The following is a 26986-nucleotide window of genomic DNA, read 5'->3' as shown; positions in this document are numbered from 1 at the left end:
ATTTTTTAGCTTGAGATTATTAAAGAATAAATTTAGGCTAATTTTTTCTTTTAAAGTAACTTAAAAAAAAAATTATGTACACTATCATAATTTAATTTTATGAACATTTTAACTTAAAAATATTTAAATTCCTATAAATATTGAAAAATCACTAAATTTGGGTGAATTTGAGTTAAATAATTTTTTTAATTATTTTAGCCGTTGGATTTAAATTTGGGCCGCTAGATCTTTGTTTTATTGTTAGATTTGATTATATTCGATCTCAGCCTTTTGATTCAATAAATCATGGGGACATATCCATGTGGGTGGGGTCCTGCTGGTGATGCCCGCACCATTTTTTGGGCTAAATCTTGGGGGAAATTTAGCTTTTAGCCCACATATTTAGCATGGGTTGCATTGGGTTTTTAGGGGGGGGGGAAGGGAATAAAACCTAAGAGCAGTTCCACCGTGGGAAAGCCCCCCCCCCCCCCCCCGGGCTATCCACTATTTAATCCACCTAGTGAACAGTAATTGCCCTTAATGAACAGTAATTGCCTTTTGCATCTCCACCCCTCACATCACTCCCTCTCTTTCCACTCATCTTTCTCACTTCTTTCCATTTTTCTCTGAAGTTTCTCTTTCTCTCTCTCTCTCTACACTCTCACTTCTCTCCATTCTTAAAACTGACTCGCTTCCTTTTCTCTCTTCCATCTCCGTTTCTCACTTTCACACTGAAACCAACCAAACAGCCCACACACACACACACACACACACACACACACAATCTCTGCAAATTCACAAATTCTAATTTCAAAACTAATTCAAAAAAATGAAGTGCAAATCAACCTGAGCGATGAAGAACCTCCAAGCAGCGTCGTACCTAGAGGCGAGGAAGAAGCTCCGATCAGTGCTTCCTCGCCGGAAGTGACCTCAGATCTCTCCGATTCTTTACTCGCTTTTGAAGCACAATGCTCGCAACGAGACCTTCGGTTTCTCTGGTTTCTCCATGAACACCAAGGAAAAACAGAAGAAAAAAGTGGCTGACGTCAGGGCGACATCAGCTTTGCATCAAACCCACTTCGGGCTCTAGGGCTAGCAACTCTCCACCGGCCTCTCGCGGCTCCCTTGCCAACACACGCTGGACTTGATTACTCGGACTCTTCGGCCCTGTTCACTCACTTGTCCCTCGGGCTCCAGCACACGCTAAAGCTGCTCTAAAAATAGCATTTAGCCCAGGGTTGGGTTTGGTTTAAATGTGTGGGCTAAAAGCTAAAAGCCAAACAAAAACCAAATTCTCCCCAAGATTTAGCCCAGAAAATGGTGTGGGCACCACCATTGAGACCCCACCCACATGGGCATGTATCCCAAGATTTATTAAATCTAACGGTTAAGATCGAATATACTCAAATCTAATGGTAAAAATAAAGATCAAACGACCCAAATTTAAATCCAACAGCTAAAATAATTAAATAAATTATTTAACTCAAAATTCACCCAAATTTAGTGATTTTTCAATATTTATCGGAATTTAAATATTTTGAGGTTAAAATGTTCATAAAATTAAATTATGATAGTGTACATAATTCTTTTTTTTATATATATAAAACAAAATTACTTTAAAAGAAAAAATTAGCCTAAATTTATTCTTTAATAATCTCAGACTAAAAAATTTATGCCAAAAAGGTTGGAACAAAAAAAGTTGTTTATGGGCCAAAACCTAAATTTTCTGGGGCTAAAAATTTTAGATTTTAACCTAAGGGAAGATGGTCTAAGGTGAACCTCTTAAAAGTTAAATCTTGTTGTCAATTATCTAGCTTTATAGTCCCAAGCCCATCAAAGGTTATCCATACTGGTGTTTGTTGATCTCCTAATTTTGAGCGTAGGCACTTGTCTAACCTTTTCTGCCAATACAATGACATCATTTTCTTCCCCAAACCAGGTGTACTTTGGGGCCAGTGAACTCCGCGCCGAAGAGATTATTAGCATCAACAAAATCTCTTAAAAATCTTCTTCTGTTTGGGCTCCATGGGGAGCCCCATCCTTCTCATAATACCACTCACCTCATCGAAATCAACCAGACATATCCAAGGACAAATCATGTTGTCAAAATCTCGACTTTTCTTGACGCCAAAGGTACGTACGGGTGGCCATAAACAAAGACCACCTCCAAACGCATCTACTTTGCCTAACCTCCCAGTCGACAGTGGTCCTGCAATTATACGAGCGTTGTGCGCTGCAATTCAGCCAATAGGGGTGCCATGGGCCTGTATCCAAAAGGTGGCCTTGCAAGGAACAATTTCCTCCAGTGAGCACAGCCCTGCACAGTGGCCATGGTTGCAGCGACAACACATCTTTGTGAACAAACCATATTCCACGTACGATTGCGCAATCTTCAGTCGAGCCACCCTCCTTGGAGGGCAAGTTCAACACCACGTAAGAGTGGGTCCTTCTCAGCAATGTGGAACCCAACCAGGCTAACCCGACAGCGAGTATCATGTGAATTGAGGGGGCTTTCGCTTCGTACCGGTATGATATTAGGTTGATCTTATTAATTAGGCACTCAATTGATAAACTGATAAAGTTAGTCTATGTTCAATCTCACCATGTGCTCAACACTTGTAAGAAGACTGTGCTAACCTTGGTGCAATATACATCAGTCTTAATGAAAATATTTTCATTAAAAACGCTTTTAACTATTTCAAAAATACTTCTATACGAGCTACAAATATTTCATCGATTGTATGCCAGAATCTCCGCAGTGGATGTCCAAATAAATGAATGGACACCTGAGGAACGTGGCCCCAATAGAACAACATACAACAAAGTGGCTTTTCTTTCCTTCTTTCATTATCACACACACACACACACACAAATAGTAGCAAGACGACGTCGGCGCATCACGTGGAGCTAACCTACGCTTGGCTCCAAGCAACCAATAGCATGTGCCATGTGGTGGTCCTACGTGATTTGTCCGTTAGAACCTTCTAACTATGGCTCTTGGTGCAAAATCGCATAGGGGCTGTTTAGTCAATTCAATGTTCCTTACCCTTTGTCACGCGCCTTTCTTCGTCGGGTCCGGTCGGGTCGGGTCCCCATTAGGATATTGCGTGGTTGCGTCATGTGTGTGTCATCATGTGCGCGCGCTGCGTACTTTAGCATTTGGTGGACCGTGTGAGTGTGGGCCCACTTTTATCATTACGGATATGAGTCAGATCATATGAGCTGGCTCCGCTGTAACAGAAGGATCCCACAAATGATCCGGAGAGGATCTGGGGTTCCACAAACCATATATGGAACTTTTTATTTTGTACTTTTTGGAAGTAAAATTACTTTTTTTTGTTGTGTTTAAATTTTAAAGCGAATTCAAACTTGAATGCGTAAATAAGCATATTTTTTCTGATCAGTGTCATGTCTAACTTTGTTTTTGTGTGTTTGGAATTACTTTTAAAATGATTGAAATCATATTTAATTAAAGTGTTTTTAAAAACTAATCTTTAATTAAACTGTAAATGAATCTTAAAAAAAAAACACTTGAAATACTTCCTAAGAACATTTTGACCAAAAAAGTTTTCTGTCATTATAAAAACATTTCAAAACAAACTATTTATTTGTTGCTACAAACCGAGCAACTAGTAATTGATTTTGAGTCCCTCAGTCAACCTCAATAAGGCTCACAAATTAATTGTCCTATTTCTTTTGCATTTGAAGATCACAATTTTTTTTTTACAAACCATAGAGAATGATGGCTAGAGACTTCCAATGCAATAGTGAATTCTCGTAATCAACTGAATGCAAGCGTCTTATAATTGTTTATTTTAAGTTAAGAAAACAATATTTCAATTAAATTCAACTATGGGCGATGCTCATTAAAGCATCTCAAATGCATGAACTTGATCATTGCAATTTAGTAAAATATCCAAATTGGGTTACATTTTTTTTCCCTATTTTGTTTTGTTTAAGTTTTGTAAAACACACTTAAATGCATTTTATTGACAAATGGAAATATGGGGTCAACACCAAATTGGTGGCTTTCATTCCAAAAAAAAAAAACACTTAAATGCTTTTTGTTGACAAATGGAAATATGGGTCAACGCCAAATTGGTGGCTTTCACTCCAAATTAGGAGATTAATGTTTGCTAAATAAGATCACAATCCAAAAAAATACAAGATAAAAAGACCTAAACATTTCACAAGCCTAAAAATCAACAAGTAACAACATCACACGATGGACACACAGCTGGTCCTAGGACCGATTTTTGACGTTAGTAAATTACACAATATGACCAAATGAAACTAAAATGCTTATGTCAATTTTCCCGACCTTTTCAAAAAAAAAAGGCGACAACATCACCAAACTTAAAGAGAACGTTTGAACTTTTCAAAACACAACCTAAAATTGCAAAGTTTTGGAGCACTATTTTGCAATTTCTGCAAAATAGGTCACGAGCCTCTCTGTGCAAATTTATGGATTTTAATAGCAAACATGCTCTGTGTGACACTGTGGTTCAATCAGTTTAGTTTGGCTCCTTTCTCTTCTTATAATTAAGCCGCTTTTTATATCTTTTTCCTTCTTTGACTTAAAATGTGGGTTCATATTGTTGTTTTCTAATGCACTACGTGCCTCAGCACTAGGCAATCACAAACAAAGCAACAAATAGACAGATTGACACACTGGCAAATGTAAGACCATGTCGGTCAATAAGGCGAGATTTTGAGCGTAACAATCGCACAGTCAAGTCTTTTTATATATTTACATGTTATAAGAACAAGTCTATTAGGTGGTGAAAAGTAAGAGCAAAGGCAACAATAATGCCCTTCACCCTAAAATCATTTTCACAAGTCCAACAAAGCAAGGGTAAGTGGTGGACCAACCAATGCCTGCCCAAAAGTTCGAGCATCTTAGGTCTGGCCTTGTGCCAACGACAGACTGATGTCAGCCACGATTTATTTATTTATTTTTTTTCTGTCAGACGCATATAACACCCACGCGAAGGAGAGTGGCGTCGATATTGTTGATATATTATAAAGAAATAAACTCAAGCAAATTATCTGATATCCATTCATTATATCCCTAAACCCTATATACTAAATGTCTAATCGAACAAACAATACGTTATGCAAAAGAGTTAAACACGCAGGACAGTACTTATTAGATGAAAGAACTGCCACAGCAATGCCCCGATGGTAGGAAAATTCTTTCTATAGTGTAACACAAGTGAATTTGTAAGAGTCATTTTGTGAAATAGTGAAACAAAAAGGGTAATAGTATCAACCCAAAAAAGAAAGAAACAAAAGAGAGAAGAATTAGGTAGGGTTTAATGTTAAAAGTTAAAACACACCTGTAAATGACAATAAAAAATAATTAGCATATATAATACATATTACAAATTAATTAATTAAAAAAAATAAGTAAAAAACTATCAATTTCTTGCTTTTATGTTTTTTTTTTTTTCCAATTTCCCACACTAGTTCTCTGTCTTTCTGTTTCGCTTCACTGCCAACCAGTACATCTCCTCGCTGGCCATCTCCAATCTCAAGCAGCTTATCTCGTATATTTCTTCCCCATTAGATTTTCTTCTATATTTTCGTGATTTTAATCTCCAAATTAATGGTGCCGTAGCTTATCTTCCACAACCATTAATCCCAAATTTTCCGCTCAAGAAACAAAATGTACTGATTACCCGGGAATCGGTTTCCTCCCTTCTTCACTCCGATCCCCGAATCGGATTCTGCAGCCGTGAAACCGCAGCTGAATCTTTCTCTGTGTTTTCCTGTCGGATTTTTTCAAAATGCAGGCGTTTTCAGAACCCCATTAAAGCTCTGATTCTTTCGCCAACTAATTGTGTCTCGGGGTTGTTGGGAAGCCATTTACTGCTGTGATCTTTTTTGGCGAGAGAATTCAATGGCGATATTCTTGAAGAGCGTCGGGTTCTCACGTGCCTTCTGGTTGCGAATTCTTGTGAGGGATTTGTATTTCCTCGTGGGTTTTTGAGGTGCATGCTCTTTTTACACTCAGCTGTCGAGAAACCCAGAAAACTCCGCCGCAAACCGACGCAAATACGTCAAGATTTAGGGCTTTGCGCTCAAACCCAGAAAAGCTCCGCCGCAAAGATCAGGTATTTAGCTGCCCTGTTAAAATCTCCACCTGGGTTCTTGATCTTTTTACTGAATCTGCTGTTTTCTTTCTCCATTTATTGGTCTGAATTATGATAGTATGATAATCTCACTGCTCAAATTTGACCGTCTGAAGAAGAAAGAGGGGAGAGATTCTCGGGTCGCTTTCAATTTCGATTTATTTCGTTCGTATTAAATGGGTTTATTGCGAATAATCGGGGTTTTAATTTCTTCGAGCTGAAAAGATTCGAAAGCCAAGCCCTTTGAGTCTCTGAGAGATCTTCTTTTACAAGGATTCCAAAGGGAAAAGCAAAATCTGAAGAATTGCAACGGTTGAAACCTTCAAAGTCGCTTTATAAAATACACTTTCTCTTCTCTGAGCCTGACAAATCATTCTTCCTTTATCAAGCATCCGGTGTTTCTATTAGTTGGAGATATAATGGATTTAAAAGTCGGAGACCAGAGGTTTTGAAGCTTGAATTTGCAGAATTTTTTGCACATTTTCAGTTATCATTCTTTGGATCCGAAGTGTTATAAATAGGAAGTCTTCTGGGTGCATATTGTCATCCGGGAATTGGGTTTCTACCAAATTGGTTTTGAGTGGCATTGTGCTGATTTTCGAAGTTCCAAAGCATCGATGGGGCTTCTTTTCCGAAGTCTCGCGATGCTGTATTTTGTGATATGTTTCTCCCGGCTGCCTGATGTGTCTGCACAATCCTCAAGAGGCTCAGCACGCGGTCTTGATGTGCTTCTGCAAGATTATGCCTACAGGGCTTTTGTTCATCCCAAGACTGGTGTTATATTTGATGGTAGTGTTCCCTCGAATTTGACTGGAATTCAGATTGCAGCAATGAGGCTCAGGAGTGGTAGCTTGTACAGAAAAGGTTTTGACATGTACAAAGAGTTTGAGATCCCCGAGGGTATCACTGAGAGTCCGTATGTGGAGAGGCTTGTTTTGGTGTACCAAAACTTGGGCAATTGGTCAATGGTGTATTACCCGTTACCTGGTTACTCTTACTTAGCTCCAGTACTCGGTCTTCTTGCTTATGATGCTGGCAACCTATCAGCGAAAAATCTGCCCGAATTGGATATCAGGGCATCTGGTGATCCCATAACGATCGAATTCCAGGATGTGAAACCGGCCCCTGCAGGGACAATGGCAAAGTGTGTTTCGTTTGATTTGGACGGTTCAGTCAATTTCAGCAATGTGGAATCAGGCAATATATGCTCAACAGTCCAACAGGGGCACTTCTCTATAGCGGTCGAGTCCACTGCTCCTTCTCCAGCACCAGTCTCTCCAAGTCCTACCCCTTCAATCCCTAGTGGTAAACAAAAGAAGAAGAGTAATACAAAAGTGTGGATAATTGTTGGGTCTGTGGTGGGTGGATTAGCATTGTTGGCATTGTTGTCGTTCTTAGTACTATGGGCGAAAAAGTACAGGGAAAGGAAGAATTTACAACGGATGGAGAAGGCAGCAGATGTAGGAGAAGCCTTGCAAATGACCTCAGTCGGAGATGCAAAGGCACCTGCGGCAACATTTACGCGAACGCAACCGACCATCGAGACTGAATACGTTCCTTGATTCCTCCCACCATTTTGTACAAGCTTCCAGTTCTTTCCGACCACCATTCAACATTCAAAGTTCAATTCGTGAATTCACAAATTCGTCCAGTCACACCCTTTTATGGTGGTGCCTCCATCTACGCTCTACGCTTTGCTCTTCTTTGGTAGATTCTTTGTGTCACTGTGGGTAATCCAGGATTTTTTTTGTGTAAATCTGTTGTCACTCACTGATAGTTTACTACGATTCATTGTTGGTGTGAAACCGTGAAATTTAGCCGAAAAGTGATTCCTATATGTCATGAATTTAGTTGTTCCATTGAGAAGAAATCATAAGTTTCATTTGCACATCCTCTTGTTTCCTCTACTGTCTCATCTTTCTAGCATTCCTTCCTTTTTAACATGTTGGCAATTTGTAAGAACTTGATTCTGTCTTGCAAGTTTTGGGTAACTAATTTTATGAGCTGTGTGAATTGGGATTTGACTTGGAGCAAAAGTTAGAGTAGCTTTTCTGATATCTGAGCAAATTCTTTTGGATGATGCTTCCACTTTGCAGTCAATTAGGGATTTGATATGGATGTAATATTTTAACCATTAGATGTGACGGGTTCTGCGATCCCCTCCGATGGTACGTCTTACCTACACACTCTTGTCAAACCACGTTGCATATCAAATGAATAACGTCATATTATGTGTTTCTGCACTTTAAAATGACATTGCATTATCGGTTTGGGATGTCGGTAAGCTGCAATCAATCGTTTTCTGCTCCTTTTTACTGTGAGATTATAACTTTTGATTATCCTATGGGATTGCAGATGACTGAGGAATCCATTATTTTCTGCCATGACTAACGACTAAACGCACCGTCCAATACTTTTGTAGTTTTGTCATTTTCTTTGTTCAGAGTGCTGTCAGCTGTAGCTTTGTCTTTGCTCTCCTCCACCTGCCATTTTTTTTTTAATAAACACAAAAATAAAAGACTATTGTATTTATTTATTTTCCCTGAGAAATATTAAATAATGTTGCATACAGTTTACTTTTATTTTTTATATGAATTTCAGGTCCAAAGTTTTATGTATTAATTGGAATTCTATATTCTTTGGCTCCTTTTTTGTTTTAAATGCTGGTTTTAATAAAAATAAAATAATAATTAACAAAAGTGTTACTAAATAAAAGTTTCAAAAAACAATAAATAATGAGAGATCAATAAACAAAGAATAATGGCACCCAACACCAACAGCTCAAGTTGCAAGAGTGGGTGTCAAGGAATCAAGCTCCAAACTCCAAAACAAGTAGCACCAATCCCTTCCTTCCACCTCCTCATTTCATAATTCAATCCTATGATGGATGAAATTTTTTTTTATTTTCAACTAGAAACTTTTATTAATTAAAAAAACGATTACATGAAATATAAAGCTCAACCGCAGTCCAAATACAAACATAGCTCATAAGAAAATACAACAAAAAAGGTCAAAAACAACGAGCCCACAACAACAAAAATATTAAATTTGAAAGATTGCTGTCTCCATCATATCAGCTCTTTTAAATAATAAGAGAGCAATAAAAATAGAGAATTGCTATTAGCACTCTAAAAATCTTATTTGGCACTCTATACTTTCTATAATTAGAAAGAAAAGTGCACTTATGAGGAGTATAGAATAAGATTTTTAGAGTGCTAATAACAGTTCTCTAAAAATAAAATAACAATTGAAAAAAGTTGAAAAGAAATAAATAAATAATAAAAGAGGAATAAACAAAAAATAATGGCACCGAACACCAACACCAACACCTCAAATGCAAGAGTGAGTGCCAAGGAATCAAGCTCCAAACACCATGACAAGGTAGCACCAATCATTTTCTTCCACCTCGTTTCATATCATGTAAGGGATGACTATATGATCAATTGCTCACTCTCGTTGATGATAATATTTTTGCTCACCACCCTATTTATTACAGTTAGATGCATTTAAATGTCGAAATCTATATAATTTAAACTAATTCAATAGTAACGAGTAGAGTATTGAAAAAATGCACCCTCGTTGATGGCCATATTTCTATTTGACATTATTTTTAAAACGTACTAGAAGCTTTCTAACAAATTTTTATTGCGTCTGGCATAAAAAGGCACGAGTACTTATAAATTATAGAAGAGCTTTTTGACATGCTTCTAGTGAAAGCACATTTGATAAAAGTGATCATGCGCAGAAATGCTTCTTACGGAAGAAAATCCCAAACAAACACCATGCGAAGAGGGATTCATGACGTGTTTTATTGACTTGGAATTGTGAATTGTGATAGTCATTGTACCGAGAAAATTAGAATACGGAAGAGACTAGATAGTATGTTCTCTGAATGCAAGAGCAACTCTTACTCTCCATGAGTAATTAGCAATGAACAATCTACCTTCGGCGGCGGCACCATTATATTTCTACTGTATAATTGTATAGATATCTACAGAGTAGATACGGTCTCGCCTACTGCAAATAATTCGTGTGGACGATAAAAATCGCTGGCACTAACTGTGCGACGGGAAAGACATACCCGAATCACATCCGAAGGTTAACATTACAAATAAAATCGCTCGAGCACATAAGTTTTCCCACTACCAGTCTGACAGCTTATGCAAGTTCTTATACAACGAAAAGACTTGTGATTGGAGTTGCTCTTAGGCTCTTTCTGAATGGGGTCATGACTTTATTGCTTCTCGAAATTCCATTCACAAAGGTTCCTGCAGTTTGAACCACACAGTATCATAAGACTCATAGTCGAGATATTGTAAATCATACACATGCTTACACAGAGTAATGGAGGCACTGGAGTTAACACGAAAGGATCCCGTTCGGTTCAAGTTTCAATTCCTAGCACATGAAAGTTGCCAAAGCCTCTAAATAAAAGGGTTCCTGAAAGGTTGAAACTATCCCTCAAGAGAGGACATTAGTACATGCATTGCATGTATCCCTTTAAACGTCTCTTAGTTTCTTTAAAGCTGGGCTCTTGCATCGTGAAATCACAATGCTTGTTCCTCTAAAGGCCATCCACAAGCTAGTAACTATAAATTAGTGGAGTACTAAAAACTATTCCCACAAGACCTGCTACTGTTAGACTTGTGTTTCATGGGAGGTAAAACTTTGTCAAACTTCCGAAAATAAAATTATGTCATGGTTCTTGCAGCCCTCACATCAACAAGGATATATACAAAAACCTGAAAAGCAACCCTCGTTGAAGCTTCCTAATTGCATTACTTTTTCAAATTCACTGTATTGAAAGCATATATCAATCAACCCCTATGATCATAGTTTTCAAATCCTATAAGCAAAGTTTAAAATCCCAAACTATCATCAAAGGTTATGATGCAACAGATAGCTAAACCAAAGACTAGTGTTCCTATGCAGGAAAGAAAGAAAAAAAGAACCAGGCTAATCTTTGCAAGAAGTAGTAAACAAATACGATAAAAAGTTAGAATCACTTATCGAGTTTCCCATACTCCCCATATGAACATTCTGGCTTTGTTTGTTACGAGGGACTGTCTTGGAGTGGAATGACTTGGCTTGGACAACACAAGGCCGGTGCACCAAAACACTGGATATTTTTCATAGCCAAGCCATACCCTCTTTTACACGGTGAAACAAAAAGGGGGCTCTAAGTTCTAACAAGGCCGCAAATCCAACCAAAGAAAATGCACCATCTGTATCACCTACAATACATGTATATCTAACATCACATTATGTATCGTGCAACTCTGTTGATGGGGTCAAGATTCCCGTACAAATTGACACTTTTACAACCCATTGCAATTTAAAACAGCAAGCATAAGTCCCTTCATTTAATGTCAAATTCCTATGAATCTACCCAACTTGATAGGATGCATCATGTATATGGTAGCGCAACTTCTCAATCCCAAATGACACAATCCTACCCGTCATAGGTTCTTCGAAGCCTCCTTAGTCAAAACACAAATATATGCACCATTGCATCTATAACTTCCAGTCTGACTCATCCTTATACCAAAATTTCCTATGATTTCCTAAAACCATTACGCCTATGCAGTCTTAAACAATTGCATCTATGCAGATACGTCACCATAATTTGTAGATAACATTCAGTTCGAAAGAAACACAATTTACCCTCACAAAGTAGCAGCTGGATTTAAGTTTTAACCTCGATAATCACTATAGCAAAGACAGAAATTAAGTATGAAAAACCCTAAATCAAAAGAAACGATCCCAACTCGGAACCCAAAATTGAAAAAGATGAGTACCGGAAAGGCAATCTACTTCTGGATATGAGCAAACGCCTGCTCCACGAGCTTCTTGTCCCTTCTCTCCATGGCCACGTCCCACATGTCGTTCCCGACGTGCTTCGGCTGCCCAAAACATCACAGATTTCAACTTTCCCAAATCACAATCGCATAAAAATTTTGAACTTTCGAAATCAGAATCACACAAATTCAAACAATTTCTAGAGAGAGAGAGAGAGGGAGGTGGAAATGGATCTGAGAGAGGAACGAACCCGGCCGTGGGCGGCTTTGTGCATGTAATACTGAGCATTCCCCATGACGCAGAGCATTCCCGCTATGATGCCGAGAGGAAGTAGTGCTTCCATCCATACCAGCGACATCTTTCCTCCGCCTTCAGCTTCCTCGTCTTCTCTCTCTCTCTCTCCTCGGCTTTACCTCCAGAGTCTGTGTAACGGAAAAGATAGTCGATCTGTGAGAGACGGAGACGGAGACTCCTTTTACCTTTATTTGTCAAAATAGCACAAATAGCATGGAAAGTTTTAGTTTTGTGCAATTTACCACCTGAATAAAGTATTTTTTTACAATTAACCATCAAAACTTTATGACTTTTTAGTTAAAATGGTGTTTGACATTGACATAACTCTTTACTTTAACATGTGAGATTTGAAATCGACATAACTGGTCCCTGAGTTTGCCTACCATAAATCATTTTGATATTTTCAGGAAAAATTCTGTTAAATAAGGATCAAAATAACAAAAGTACTCTCATTTAGTAAAATAGGCCGAAATGATTTGACAAAAATTGATTGTATTTTTGTCCTTTTATACATATTAAATGAAGATTTTTTACAAAAGAACCAAAATGATTGATAGTAAACAAATTTAAAGACTAATTCTATTTATTTCAAATTTCAAAAAGTAAAGTACGGAGGTATGCCAACCTCAAATACTATTTCGGCTAAAAAACCACTTTGTATAGGTGCTAAATTGCAACACATTTTGACGGTGGGTGGGTGGTTGGGTAAAATTACTAGTGAGCCCAGTTTGAAAACGTTTATTGGTCCAGTGGGCCAGATTGTACTTTCCGGATGTCGGATCCTGTTTTCTTCTCATCTTCCCAATTTTAAGTGAGTTCTTCAAGTGACAAGCAAGTTTGGTTCTACAAGTTTCGAGCTAAATTTGGTTAGTGTGTGTAAGTATAAAAGTGACCAATTATAGTTTATGTTAAGAGAGTTACATCTAAGTAATAATTAAACGTTAACTATATTAATTACAAGTAATGTAAAACTCGGAAAAGTCTTTTGACATAATTGGTTATTTATGACAGAGCGTGCATGAGTCTTATAGTTTGAGATGTGCTTGTGTTTTATAGTGTGTTGCATGATGCGCGTAACTTGAATATAAGACAACTGATGACGCACACAACTCATATGTAAGTGAGTTTAGTGTGAATAGAAAACTGACGAGCTACGACAGCAATCACTGAAATCATGTCTGTTACTAACGCAATGGCGTAACAATGATAAGTTCTTGTAATAGCTTGTATTTTTTCCTTTTATGATAATGCTTCAAAATACTTGATTGTTTAGAATGATAGACCCTAAACCATATGCTGAAAGACATAAGAAGGCAATCCTTTTTTAACCCTTTATCTTCTTTCTTTTGTAAATTCTTCTTACCATATTTAGTTAGCAACATGCACAAAGTAATTGAAAAGTTCGATGTGCAGTCAATAATCTTAAAACTAATGATCTAATACCGATAAATCTCAATGTGTAATATACGCCGATGCATATTTATTAGGAGATTATGTTATCTTAGCATCCATATAAAATAGGTTGTATACATTTTTTCTTCCTTTTGAGGTGAGTTGGATGCAAAGACTGGTCAAAATCTTGGCCTGCATCAGCATCACGATCATTTTTTATGGAGCTTTCGAGCCCCACTATAAGTTTGACAACATTTACAGATATTTATTCGTATTTGGGAGTTTTTTCCCCCTTTTAATTTCATATTATATTCTATATGTTAGCCTTAGTGGCAGAGACAGTGATCAATATCGATCTAGAGTTCATGATGATCAATCTAGGGTTCATGATCCTATAAATGCAGAACTTAAAATAATCAAACACAAAAACGAGCTCAGGTTGTAATGTTTAGTGCCTGCTAAAAATTCAACACCTTGTCAAGTAGGAAAGTAAGGCAGTAGCTTAAAATCTTCACATTTATACAAATTCTTTTGCATTTTTCTTTTCTTCTTTGAGAAAATTTTGGTTAACCATAACATGGATATGAAAGAAGATATAAACCCTAAGGCCTCGTTTGGCAGCTCGAATTGTACTGACTATTTCTGTCGGATAGGATAAATAGCCACCGGATAGTACTGACTAAATCAGTCGGGTGTTTGGTGCAGTATTAGATTTGTGACCGTATTATTTATACTGTGTGTTGGTATTTTACTAGATAGGAAGAATCAAACTTAAAAAAAAAAAAAAAAAAATTTAAAGTGAAATCATTTTTTTGTTCCCAGATCTCTCCACACCCCCCAAACACCCTCCCTCTCTTCCCTTCTTCTTCCCCGACTGCAGAAGAATCCCAAATAATTGTTCTCTAGCTCTCTCTGCCACACCCCCCAAACTCCCTCCCTTTCTCTCCCATATTCTTCTTCCCCGACTAAATAATCCGGGCGTTTTGGTTGGTTTTTTTAAGCGGGTGTATACCGTGTTATCCTATCCAACCGGTTAAATTAATCCAGCGCTTATTTAGTACGAGTAAACGCCAAACACCCGAGTCCGTATAACTAATCCTATCAGATCCTTTATCCGATCTGCCAAATAGGGCTTAATACTTGAAGAGGAGGTGTTACTGACTTTTTCAGTTAGACATTTTTGGTTTTTCATATTTTTCATTGTTGCGCACGGTAAGTACACAGTTTTGAATTTGGTTGATTTTCATAGAATTAATCTTTCAAGAGTATGTTATCTAAAATTCTAATATTATTTAACTGATAAGAATAAGTGTCGAGAAGATTTAAATGAGAATGTTGTTGACATCACTTGTACGAAAAACAGTGAGCATCAAATACAAATTACTTCAATGTAACTACCTACGAGCCAACCCTAATGACATAGAAGAGAATCTGAAACAACTTCCACAACCAGAGTACTGCTGCTCAAAAACAACAAATTGAGTCACGTCAAGAACCAGGTTACCAACAGTTTTTATTTTTCAAAAACTAATAAAATTTTATGTGACATAATTGAAAGGTAAACGTCAAACGAAGAAGTGACGACACCACACACTAATCAAATCATCATAAAAACCAGATTGATTATTTAATATTTGTATACTTCCAAAGTCCAAGTACATTGAGACACACAAATATACATATGCAGGTCGTTTGCGCAAAAGAATCTTTATTTTTTTTTTCGTAAAATGAGGATTAGGTGTGTAGCTTATTTCATATCAAACTTTAACGATCCGAATTATTTATTTTGTAAGTCTCAATTCATGATTATCTTTGCAAAAATTCAATTCAATCCGAAATTATTTACCTATGTAATTGTCAAGATCAAATTTTATTATTTATTATATAACAAAGTATTCGTTTATTTATTTGAACCCAATTAAATGTCTTAAACATTTTCGATTTGACTAATATTTTGCAAGGAAGATTTATGAGGTACAACTTAAAAAATGGACTGTTCGGATCATTAAAATTCAATATGATATGAATCCTACAACTAATTCTCATTTTTATTAAAAAAAAAAAAAATGAAAAGACTTGGCTGCTGAAAGATTCGGAAGCAGCTCCAGCTGCCAACTAATCACGACTGGACATAAATTCACAACTTAAACACGTGTTCAGCAGTGATTTGTTGACAACAAGAGATGCTGTTGAATCTTCAGCAGCTAAGTCTCGTCCAAAAAAAAAAAAATGAAAATCTTTTTCCTTCAAGGTTTCCTAGAAGTCCTGTCAAACCCAACCAGCATGCATGTGTGAGCGGGAGGTGGGTTTAAGCCTTATACTTATCGCCATCATATCACTAATAAGCTGTTGAATACAGCCGCATGTTTCTTCTTTCCTGCAACAAGTCCAACAACCACCACCACAACAATATTAGCAGTAACCTCTGCAGGCTGTAGCTGTAGGTACCACCACTCCACCACCATCACTTTTAACCCTCACCTCCACCTCCATTTTATATTATCCTTTTTGCTTCCCCACCAATCATCAAAAGTGTTAAATACGGTTGTAGCAATATTACTGTGCATAAATTTGGCCGTTGGACATATTAAAACTGCTTTTCACACTCTTTTCATCTAAAAAAAAAATTGTATAATTTTTGTCTTCTAGGTCGCTAATTAAAAATTAAGGAAATTACCACTTTAATCCTATCAACATGCCTACAGGGCGATGCTATTTTTTTTAATTGTTAATTAAATCTGACTATGTTTGGTGGAGCGAGAAGTATCATGATGTGGGTAGAGAACGATGAATGAAAAATAAAGAAATAGAAAAAACAAGTTTAAACAGAAAATGGGAAAATGATTTTTATACACTTTTTATTCTTTAAGTACATTATGTTTAATTTTAGCCTTTATATTGATTGAATAACAGGAAAATAAAATGGTAGAAATAAACATATGAGTGTGTAAAAGGAGAAAAAAAATAGTGTATGTAAATCATTTTCCGACAAATTTGAGCATTGGGGTGAAGGCTAGACAAATGCGTGAGTGGGGAAAAAAATTGTGGTTGTTTAGTAAAGAGCTGTTATTTTAATCTACAACAATTTGTAATCGATAATTGAAAAGAGTCGATGAAATCACTTATGAAGAGAGATTTTCTTTTGACAATTATTCACGTGCATGTTAATAAAATTTCTTTCTATAGGAAATGCTTGGGGAGTTGTTAACGTGTGTGTGACCGTTTACAGTTAAAATCTCATCGAAAGGGAAATACATTGAAACTCATTTTTTGTGACTCTTTAATAAGATTCATGATATTAAGAGACTGATTTCACAACGTAAAATTGAGATAACAATTTAGTTATAGAAGCTAAATATGTATCATATGAGGAAGGATAACGAATCAATATTTCACTTGGTAAGAAACCTAAACAGGAAAAATGAAGGGGCAAAAGTGAGAAGAAACATCGGCTTTGTATTGGATAATGATTGCCTCCATTTTTTCAAAAGCAAACACGTTTTAAATTACTTGAAGGGCAAGAAGGGTAGGAAAGTCTCCGAGTAAATCAATGTTATTTCTATCGGTTGAAAATCCTTTATTTCCTTTCTTGTCATATCTGTTTGAAATGTCATTCGTTTTGATTGAAATTATTTTTCTTAAGAGAGTTGAAACTTCAAGAGATTTTCCGGCGTGTTTAAAAAATTACTATTGTTAATCACGTGACAAATATTCCAGGTACACGTTAACAGACGTTTCAAACAAAGTAGGAAGCAGTAAGATCAGTCATAAAAGCAGTCAAACACTCCCACAAAACATGGTAAAGTGTAGAAAAACCGAAAGGACAAACCAAAACGACGTAGTTGAACCAGCTATGCTTGCGTTGGCAGCATTATTGTTGTCATTGTCCATCGGGGCTATTTGCTTCCCTGGGACCTCTCCGTTGAAGTTCTACACAGCTTGATTATCTGCATGGCCGACACGTGTCCCTCGTTTCCATTGGTCTTCCTCCTCGTTACATATAAACATGGATTTTCCACAGAAACTTCAACTAGCAGTAAAAAATGCCTCTCTCTCCTCTCTCTCTCTCTCTCTCTCTCTCTCTCACAAGTCTCTGTCTTTCTCTCTCTAAACTGTCTTTCTGAGTTCATGGGCCACCGTGAGATGAAAAGTCTCCTGTGAATCTTTACCACCTTAAAAACCAAAATATAGATCCCTTTTTATTTTTTCCTTTTTTTTTATTTTTTATTTTTATTTTTATTTTTTTTTTATGTTTGAACTCACTCATCAGTTTCTCATTGCCTCAAAACTCTTCATCTATTTTTTTTCTTTCCATTTTATTTAATTGAATTTCCTTTTTCTGCGTAGACAAAATAATTAAAGATTTTCTCCTTTCCTTTCTGCAAAATTCACAGAGAGAGAGCTGTCTCAGACCCTTTTCTTTTTATTTTCCATCCTTTTATTTATTTATATAATTTCCTTTTCGTTTTATTCTCCTATTAACAAACCCTCCTTTTGCTTGATGGCTCTTTGTCTCTCCTTTTTCTTCTGCAACACCAGCACCACCAACTAAAACCCTTTTTCCATTTCTTTCAATTTCTTTGAGAAAAAGCCATGTCAGGCTTGTATAATCCCAACTTCTCACCTGCCAGAGCTGCTTCTCCTCAGATTAGAAGCACCCCGGATGTTGACAGGTTTGTTCTTCCCTTCTTCTAGAAAAACCCACCTCTCTAAATCTTTAAAAATTCTACTCCCAGAAGAAAAAGTTAGTCTTGCCAATGAAGTTTTTTGTAATTTAATTTTTGAAAGTTTTGCTTTGATCTGTCTGTTTTTGCAGTCAGTACTTGTCGGAGTTGTTGGCAGAGCATCAAAAGCTTGGACCGTTCATGCAAGTTCTTCCGATATGCAGCCGCCTCTTGAATCAAGGTTTTGCCTGCAAATCTTAGTGTTTTGGATCTAGATTTTTGTGGGGCGTATTGGGTTTGTGCCCTTTTAGTTTGTTTTTGCCCCTGTGAAATGTGCTTGCTTTACCGGACAGATCGGTCTGATTGTTTTTTACTGGATGACACTTTTGGCTGCTAGTTTCCTCAGTCGAAAATAGCTGTTTTTTAACTGATCCTGCATTGGTTTCTGCATTTCGTTGTGGAATTGTGTCTGCAGTCCTTGTTTTCTTCGCATTCTAACTCTTAATTGTGGGCTCATGTGTTATTAGTGGTTTTCCAATGGGGCAGTTAGAGTTTGTGTTGAAATTAGGCTCGAAGGGTTGCGTATAATTGAGTCATTTTCGATGATTCATAAGATTTGATGACAGTTGGATAGAGTACTACTAACCACTCTAAAATTGTGCATCCATTTTCTGGACTCATCAGTGTGCTTGCATCAAGCAAGCATATGATAACAATGTGAGGACCCATCTAAAGGTCTTTAGGCATTGCCCAATTGTGTATTTGAGTGCATTGGAGTGTGGAGTGTGTACTTCAATTCGTTTGAACTGCCAATACCAGTGTACGTTGGTGACTAGTTAAAAAAAAAAAAATGGAAGGGGAATTTAAAAGTAATATATGTTGAGATATACAGATTATAAAAGCGTTAGGAATGTTAATTTTGATGGCTATTTTAGAAGAAGAGTTGGCTAGGGGTGGATTGGCTTTGTTTCATGAGTAGATTTACAATTTACAGTGATAACGTACTCTTTGCTTGGGTAATTTGTTGACGATTGGAGTATCTGAAGTTGCAAGTGCAAGAAAGTAGTCATCCCGATGAATTATTCATGATTGCACATCTTAGTCTTATGAGGTATCCACAATCAAGGTGTGGTGTGTGTTACATTGCAAAGACTAGGTCTAGGTTATGCTGTCACGGTTTCTTCCCGTTTTCTCTTTAAGACGGATAAAATGGCCTTTTTGCTCGGTTCACTTTAGTTTCTTATTTCTTGACCTTGGAACAACATCCTCTCCAGTATGTCCTTTCTAATAGTGTGGGCAGTTTCTCATGTGACATTGTTCTTTGTGTGCAGAGATCTTACGGGTTTCTGGAATGATGTCCAACCAAGGTTTTGGCGACTTTGACAGAATGCGACATAGAAGCCCTAGTCCAATGGCTTCTTCAAACCTTATATCAAATGTTACTGGGACAGGAATGGGTGGCTGGAATGGACTTCCTCAAGAGGTGATTGTTTATTTTTATTTTTATTTGGACATCCTAACTTTTATACCCCTCGGGTTGCTGGGATTTTATACCCTTTCCTCATGCTTCATTCAGTACATAACGACCCAACTCTCATGTGATGATGCCTCGTGTCTTCCTTTACTTGTGTCTTTGGGAACTTTCCTTGCACTGAGGGCTTATTACTGAAAGGTTACACAAAAAATTGTTGGGACCACAGCAATTAAATGATGCTGCCAATCTATTGTGCAAGAATCCCTTAGAGATTGGTCCTCAACTGATATGCTGTCTTTGTACGGATCTGGGAATAGTTAGAACACCACATTTTAAAACATTTCCTTGGGGACCCATCTGCTTTGTGTTATCTTGTACTGACTCCGTTTTTCATCACGAGCTGAGTTGGCCCCCAACTTCAATGTGAAATTGGGTTCTAGTCCATAAAAATTCTATATGTGAAATTTCAGAGAGCTGTTCTTAAGCATGAGCGCGAACTGAAAGCGTTGGAATTACTGATTTTTCTTATTTTGATAAACATTTGGACTCGTAGAACGTCCCTTTCACCTAAAATTAATTCATAAAAATAGCGGATCCTAAGAAGTATGCATACCTAACAATTGATTTTGAAGCTTCTAAGAAGTATGCATGTAAGGTGAGAAAGATAAAGAAATAACATGATTGTCTTGGGATGTGACTTTATGACCGGCAATATGGGCAAGATAAACCATGCTTATATCCTGTAGTATGCTTTTGGTTTTGAATCTAGAAGTTGCAGTTAGTTACTACCTAAAGTGTGAACGATAATCCTTTGTATCTTTTTTCTTGTTAAACATATATGTACTCCTATTTCTGATTCTGCCAGAGTTTCATACTTTTTCTCATTTTACTTTCAGTCATCCATCCCTATCTTTTACCTGTGGTTTGTATTACGCATGTTAAATATCTAAGATGGCAAGATCCTTCATTGTATAACAGAGATTAGGTGGACCGCATGGGATGACGATGGACTGGCAAGGTGCGCCTGCGAGCCCTAGTTCCTTCACTGTGAAGAGGATTTTACGTTTGGAAATCCCTGTAGATACTTACCCCAATGTAAGTCTTTTGCATACTGTTAGCATTATTGACGGTTTGATTGGTTGCCATGTAATAAATAACTGAACGTTTTGGTGCACGATGGATGTCAGTTCAATTTTGTTGGGCGACTTCTTGGACCGAGAGGTAATTCTCTGAAACGAGTTGAAGCTACGACAGGTTGTCGTGTTTACATTAGGGGCAAAGGATCTATTAAGGATCCTGACAAGGTATAACATATTTGTTCATTCTTTTCTAGTCTAAATACTATTGAATTGCCATCAACCAGATCCGACTTTGGAAGGTAGAACATTTTCCATCTTTTGTATGTATAAGTTATTGGTTCTGGTTTACAAGCTTAATCATTTCAATTTTCGGTATCAAGGAGGAGAAGCTCCGGGGAAGACCAGGCTATGAGCACCTGAACGAACCACTCCACATCTTAATTGAAGCCGATTTACCTGCCAGTGTGGTTGACTTAAGGCTGAGACAGGCGCAAGAAATTATAGAAGAATTGCTAAAGCCTGTGGTAATTATCTCCAACCTTTTGGTTATCTTGCTGGATATTTATGTAAAACATCAAGAATGGCTAATCCTCCTTACATTTCTGCCCTGTAACTTTTTCTTCGATGCAAATGTACTTGTATCTAGAGAGCAAAATATGATAATATTAGAACACCTACTTTTAATGCATGGGAGTCATATTCCTGCTTGATCGGAAGACTACAAAAGTAGCTGAACGAAGCTGGATTCTCTCATTCACTGCACCGGAACTTGTTCATAGATGCAAACACTGACAATTCTATATTTATTTTAACTACAAAACACCTTTTTCCTAATTTTGACATTAGCTCTTTATTTCTTTCTTTCTGGATATAAACCTTTCACTTGCAGGATGAGTCACAAGATTTCATTAAGAGGCAGCAGTTGCGTGAGTTGGCTTTGCTAAACTCAAATTTCAGAGAAGAAAGTCCCGGACCAAGTGGTAGTGTATCTCCTTTCAATTCAAGCGGAATGAAGCGTGCAAAAACCGGTCGATGATTGCTCATATTACTTCTGTTCTAATGTTTGCTCCTCCACCTTAGTAACTCCATGGCCGAGAAAGCCTTGCAATACAGATTTCCATCGGCACAGCTACAAGAAAATTGTCTAACAGTTCTTGCTGGTGAGCTTTTCTGTTGGTTTTTGTTTGCTTTGTTTATCTTTCTTTTTGGAACAACAGACAGACAGAGACCCGAAACAGAAAAATCTCAGAAAAAAAACCGAAAAGGGATGGAATTTATATGGTTGGCTCTTGAGTAGGTTTGGTGAGGTCAGTTTTCTGTGTAAACCTAATGCATTCATTGGATTTATTCTTGTGTTAGTTACTTCTGAGGTAAGTGTGAAAATATATGTTAATTAATTGTTCAATCATTAGAGCTTAATTAAGACGATAGGTCCGTCGTGTTTAGCTTTCGTAGCGTATGTCGAATGCCGTTTTCATAAGCATATAAACAGGAGTGTCTGGATTCTTTACAATGTGGATCTTTATTATTTAAATTGTGTCATTTGAAGACAATGCACATGTTGTTGAATTGATACAAGACTACGGTTGGCTTAGTCGTAAAGCAAGCGAAAGCGGATTAATTAAGCGCTTCATGACTTGATTAGTATGATTAGTATATTTCTGGTAGGGCCATTGCTGGATTCTAACTAAGCTATTTGCTTAATGATTCCAAAAGAACCACCCACATGGTAGACCAAGTGGGAGGATTATTGGTTCAATTTTTCTGTATACTATTTGTTATTTTGTTGTCTAGTTAGATAAATCCGACCGTATTCGCAATGAAGCTAGGGCGTAAGAGTTTACAGTTCGTCGTATGCTTAACGTTGTTAAAGTATAACATTTCCCTATTGATTGATGCAAATTAATACGTCTTGTAATCAATTATGGTCCACCTTATATGGTTCTTAGAGCATCTCTTAGAGACTCTTCATATTACAATTTTATGAGGTTCTTTTATCCAAAAGAGTAAATTGTAGCTATGGAACCTCAACTTTAATCAAATTGAAGCAATGGTATTTCAATTAAAAATCTATTATGATTGGTCTCTCAACTAATCAAAATGTGTAGTTATATTCTTTTTGTCAACTTCGAATTTTGGCAAAATAAGTTATGTTAGAAGGAACATTGCTACAATTGGGGTCTCTCAACTCATCAAAAATTGCTTTGACAAAAAAAAAAAAAATGATATGGTTATTTTTGTCAACTTTGTTAGAATTTTATCAAGATAAGTTACATTGGAAGAACCACTATTCCAATTGGGTTAAATTTGAAGGATCATTGCTCAAATTGGGTTAAAGTTGAGGGACCAATTCTCCAGTTGGATTAAAGTTGATGGACTAATGGTAATGGATTTTTAGTTGAAGGACCATAACTGCACATTTTGATGAGTTGAGAAACCAACGGTAATAAATTTTTAGTTGAGGAACCATTGTTCAAATTGAGTTAAAGTTAAGAGACTGTTGCTACAATTTACTTTATCCAAAATGGTTTATGAGATTGATCAAACTTCTCACTTTGGTTTTTGACAATGAAAATTAATAGAAAGTTCTCGAGTTTGTTTATAGTAAATTATTTTGGTCATTTTGTGGAAAATTTGTTAATATTTTCATTAAATTGTTGAGTGAACTACCTTATGCTTACTTTTCAAGGGTATTTTTGTAAAATTGACCCTTTCACTTAACAAGGGTATTGATAGATTTTTTACGGAATGATCAAAATGATTTATGGTGTATAGACTTGGAGATTATTTTTATCGATTTTCATTGTCGTGGATCAATGTAAGAATTAAGCGGGCCTCAAGATCATTCTTGCTAGAAAAAACCTTTAATGAATAGACCTGAAGAATTGTTTTGACTAAAGCTAGTTTTATGTAGGTTAGATTTAGAGTGAATGGGAAAAAATTTGAGAAAGCCCACTCCCTTAATTGGAACAGTTACTGGTCCAACGATCCATGTTTTCTCAATGCCCAGTTCTTGTCTGTTTTTATTTTAGGATTAAAAATTGAAAACTTGTTTCTAATTAATTTTAGTTTTTGGTCGGTTGCTCAATTCTTGTACTCCACGGTTGTGGTTTCGTTGGAGTCTCGAGACCCTCGAGCTGGCCTGTAGACCTAACAATCCAAAATTTCATCATAACTAAATTGACGAGTTATTCAGCATTACGATTCTTGTGGTATTTCTTCTCATTTGTAAGTGAGAGGTTTTAGGTTCGAATTTCGTAAGTGAGCGAATTCGATACCAAATTAGGTTATCATTGTTTGGCTTAGTTGAACTCCTCTCCTTTTATTGTAAATATATTGTTGTACTCCAAAAAAAAAAAAAAAAAGAAAATGCTATGGACCTTATCCATAGTTCTTTCATTATATCGCTTCAAACCAAAGAAAAAATTTATTCTCTAAGTCCCACGGAGAAAAATTTCGTGGTCATATCCCAATTTAATCCTAGTCACTTAACTGCGATACCTTATAGCGAGATTAAATCTTCAGTGTAGTAACCTAATATTGTCATTATAGTCTAGCAACTCTCATGAAAATACGAGATCCTCTTTATTTTAGTCTCATTTGATCTTAATCCGATGTTAGTCTCGCCCAATGTATATTGTTTCCAACTTTCCATCTCAATAAAAAGTTCTTTTCCACGTACGATATATCAACTTACAAGACAATCCATTTGAGCTAAAAATGCATACCATGTTATAAAGGCAATCCTAGAAAGTGGGACTGATCGTATCCACAACCCAACCCACCAGATAGTGGGGCACGAACCAGGACCAGGCACCCTCTAATTACCAAAATGCCACATCACTAGCCAAGCCAAAAGATCCGCCAACCGATTCCGGGCCCCAAATACGGATTACCAGATTTTGCAATATCGTTGTACTAAAAAAAAAAAAAAAAAAAAAACTAGAAAATGCTATGGATCTTATCCCTAGTTCTTTCATTATATGGCTTCAAACCAAAGAAAAAATTTATTCTCTAAGTCCCACAAAGAAAAATTTCATGGTCATATCGCAATTTAATCCTAGCCACTAAACTACAATACTTTATAGCAAGATTAAATCTTCAGTATAGTAACCCAACATTGTCATTATAGTCTAGCAACTCTCATAGAAATACGAGATCATCTTTATTTTAGTCTCATTTGATTCATCCGACATTAGTCCCATTCAATGTATATTGTTTACAACTTTCCATCTCAGTAAAAAATTATTTTCCCATGTACTATATATCAACTTGCAAGACAATCCACTTGAGCTAAAAATGCATACCACGTTATAAAGGCAGTGCGAGAAAGTGGGACTGATCGTATTCACAGCCCGACCGGCCGGACAGTGGGCACGAACCAGGACCAGGCACCCCTCTAATTACCAAAAAGCCCCTTCACCAGCCGAGCCAAAAGATCCGCTAACCGATTCCGGGCCCCAAATACCAATTACCAGATTCCGCAATTGCGTCCAAGTTCAACCATAACACGTGTCACCGTCCCAAGTACGTCGGGAAATGGACATTGACACGCGCGCGTCGCAGTAAAACACTAAATACTCCCTGTCTCTCTGTCTGTCTCTCTCTCCTGCGTCTCTGTGTCATTTGTTAGGGTTTTGAGATTTCGGAGGACAGGGAAGGGGCCGGCCTCGGTATTCCTTTTTGTAATTTTCCTCTTGGTCTTGGGGTTTTTTCCAAACTTTCCACCGTTAGGTTTAAGTTTCTCATTGCATCACTGATCACTCAGGAGGTTGAGATTTAGATTCAGATCAACATGGCCGCCGCCGCTCAGCTGCGCTGCTCTACAGTCGGCAGACACCACTACAACCCTTCCGACAACCGCAGATTCTCCGCCAACCCTAATTCTTCGATCTCCTTCCCCTACTCCAAGACCCAGAATCGCCCTCTCTCTTTCGTCCCAAAACCCATCTGGGTCCAAACGCCAGAGCATTCGTTTTCCGGCGGAAATGGCGGTGGCGGCGCGGGAGCGGGAGGAAATAGCGGCGGATGGAGCCGAGGCGGAGATGGGAATTCCGACGACTCGTCGTCTTCCTCGTCGTCGGTTTCGGGATTCGGAGTTCTGGGTATGTTTCTCAACGGGTGGAGATCCCGTGTCGCCGCCGATCCGCAGTTCCCCTTCAAGGTTCTGATGGAGGAGGTGGTCGGCGTCAGCTCCTGCGTCCTCGGCGACATGGCTTCCCGCCCCAATTTCGGCCTCAACGAGCTCGACTTCGTCTTCTCGACGCTTGTCGTCGGCTGCATCCTCAATTTTACGCTCATGTATTTGTTGGCCCCCACTCTGTCCGCCTCCGCCGCCACTCTTCCGTCGATCTTCGCCAGCTGCCCGGCCAGCCACATGTTCGAACCGGGTTCCTATGGCTTGATGAATCGATTGGGGACTTTCGTTTACAAGGGCACAGTCTTTGCTGCCGTTGGATTCGTGGCGGGGCTTGCTGGAACCGCATTGTCGAATGGGTTGATCAAATTGAGGAAGAAGATGGATCCGAATTTCGAGACCCCGAATGAGGCGCCGCCTACGCTGCTGAATGCGCTCACTTGGGCGGCTCACATGGGTTTGAGCAGCAATTTGAGGTACCAGACGCTGAACGGGGCGGAGTTTTTGCTTGAGAAGGGGCTTCCGCCACTGGCGTTCAAGTCGTCCGTGGTGGTTCTGAGGTGCCTGAACAATGTGCTGGGCGGGATGTCGTTTGTTGTGCTGGCGAGGTTGACGGGGTCACAGAGCGTTGCGGAGAAACCGGTTGAAGTGGAGGTGGGATCGGCGGAGGAGAAGGAGAAATTGGTGGTGGTCGAGAGTGAGGATGAGCAGAGCAATCAGTCGACTTTCAAATGAGGATTTGGTGTTCTTGTTTTTTGTGTGGCTTTCTGTCATTTTTGTTCATAATTTTGAACTAAAACTTGGGTGCTTAGTGTTTTTTTTTTTTTTTTGTAGCAAAAATAAAATCTTAGGGTTAATGGAACTTTAGGTGTTTGTAAAAGTTTATGCAAGTGCTGGCTCACAACTTGAATCTGTTTACGAATTACAATAGCCTTTTATGTTTGCAATCCCATTTGAGATTTTCCTGTTTGCAATTCTTTTTCGTCGATCTATGTTCTAAACTACTCTAATCTACGAGCGACGAGGGGATGTGA

The 26986-nt window shown here is 37.8% G+C and overlaps 4 protein-coding genes across 6 annotated transcripts; 3 read left to right on the top strand and 1 right to left on the bottom strand.

Annotated features, from left to right (window-relative positions):
- The first annotated feature begins 5434 nt into the window (after window positions 1-5434).
- On the top strand, window positions 5435-8003 carry LOC137723000 (uncharacterized). Its single transcript, XM_068462152.2, has 2 exons — window positions 5435-6095; window positions 6193-8003. The coding sequence occupies exon 2, from the start codon at window positions 6731-6733 to the stop codon at window positions 7673-7675; it is 945 nt and encodes a 314-aa protein (XP_068318253.2). The 5' UTR covers window positions 5435-6095; window positions 6193-6730; the 3' UTR covers window positions 7676-8003.
- Window positions 8004-10037: 2034 nt separating this feature from the next.
- LOC148697606 (NADH dehydrogenase [ubiquinone] 1 alpha subcomplex subunit 1-like) lies at window positions 10038-12402 on the bottom strand. 3 transcript variants are annotated; one of them, XR_015961792.1, is made up of 4 exons: window positions 12163-12402; window positions 11912-12016; window positions 10466-11347; window positions 10038-10411 (listed from the first exon to the last, which is right to left on the bottom strand). XR_015961792.1 is itself a non-coding variant. In XM_088692851.1 (3 exons), exons 1-2 carry the CDS (start codon window positions 12268-12270, stop codon window positions 11924-11926), a joined length of 201 nt encoding a protein of 66 aa, XP_088548977.1. In that variant the 5' UTR covers window positions 12271-12402; the 3' UTR covers window positions 10038-11347; window positions 11912-11923. The 3 variants fall into 3 exon arrangements, 2 of the variants coding, with proteins under 2 accessions (XP_088548977.1, XP_088548976.1); XM_088692851.1 differs by having other exon boundaries at window positions 10038-11347; XM_088692850.1 differs by lacking the exon at window positions 10466-11347 and having other exon boundaries at window positions 10038-10381; window positions 12163-12399.
- A 5224-nt stretch (window positions 12403-17626) lies between these two features.
- On the top strand, window positions 17627-22220 carry LOC137721892 (KH domain-containing protein At3g08620). The gene is made up of 7 exons (XM_068460916.2): window positions 17627-18271; window positions 18415-18503; window positions 19594-19745; window positions 20715-20831; window positions 20924-21040; window positions 21196-21339; window positions 21705-22220. The coding sequence occupies exons 1-7, from the start codon at window positions 18192-18194 to the stop codon at window positions 21849-21851; spliced, it is 846 nt and encodes a 281-aa protein (XP_068317017.1). The 5' UTR covers window positions 17627-18191; the 3' UTR covers window positions 21852-22220.
- Window positions 22221-24772: 2552 nt separating this feature from the next.
- On the top strand, window positions 24773-26926 carry LOC137722774 (protein RETICULATA-RELATED 3, chloroplastic). The gene has a single exon (XM_068461861.2). The coding sequence runs from the start codon at window positions 25611-25613 to the stop codon at window positions 26685-26687; it is 1077 nt and encodes a 358-aa protein (XP_068317962.2). The 5' UTR covers window positions 24773-25610; the 3' UTR covers window positions 26688-26926.
- Window positions 26927-26986: the final 60 nt, after the last annotated feature.

This window comes from Pyrus communis, chromosome 4 (genome assembly GCF_041283825.1).
Source record: "Pyrus communis isolate YQ-2024b chromosome 4, ASM4128382v1, whole genome shotgun sequence".
NCBI lineage: Eukaryota > Viridiplantae > Streptophyta > Magnoliopsida > Rosales > Rosaceae > Pyrus > Pyrus communis.
The sequence above is the reverse complement of the archived record's forward strand: the minus strand, read 5'-3'. Positions and strand labels throughout refer to the sequence as shown.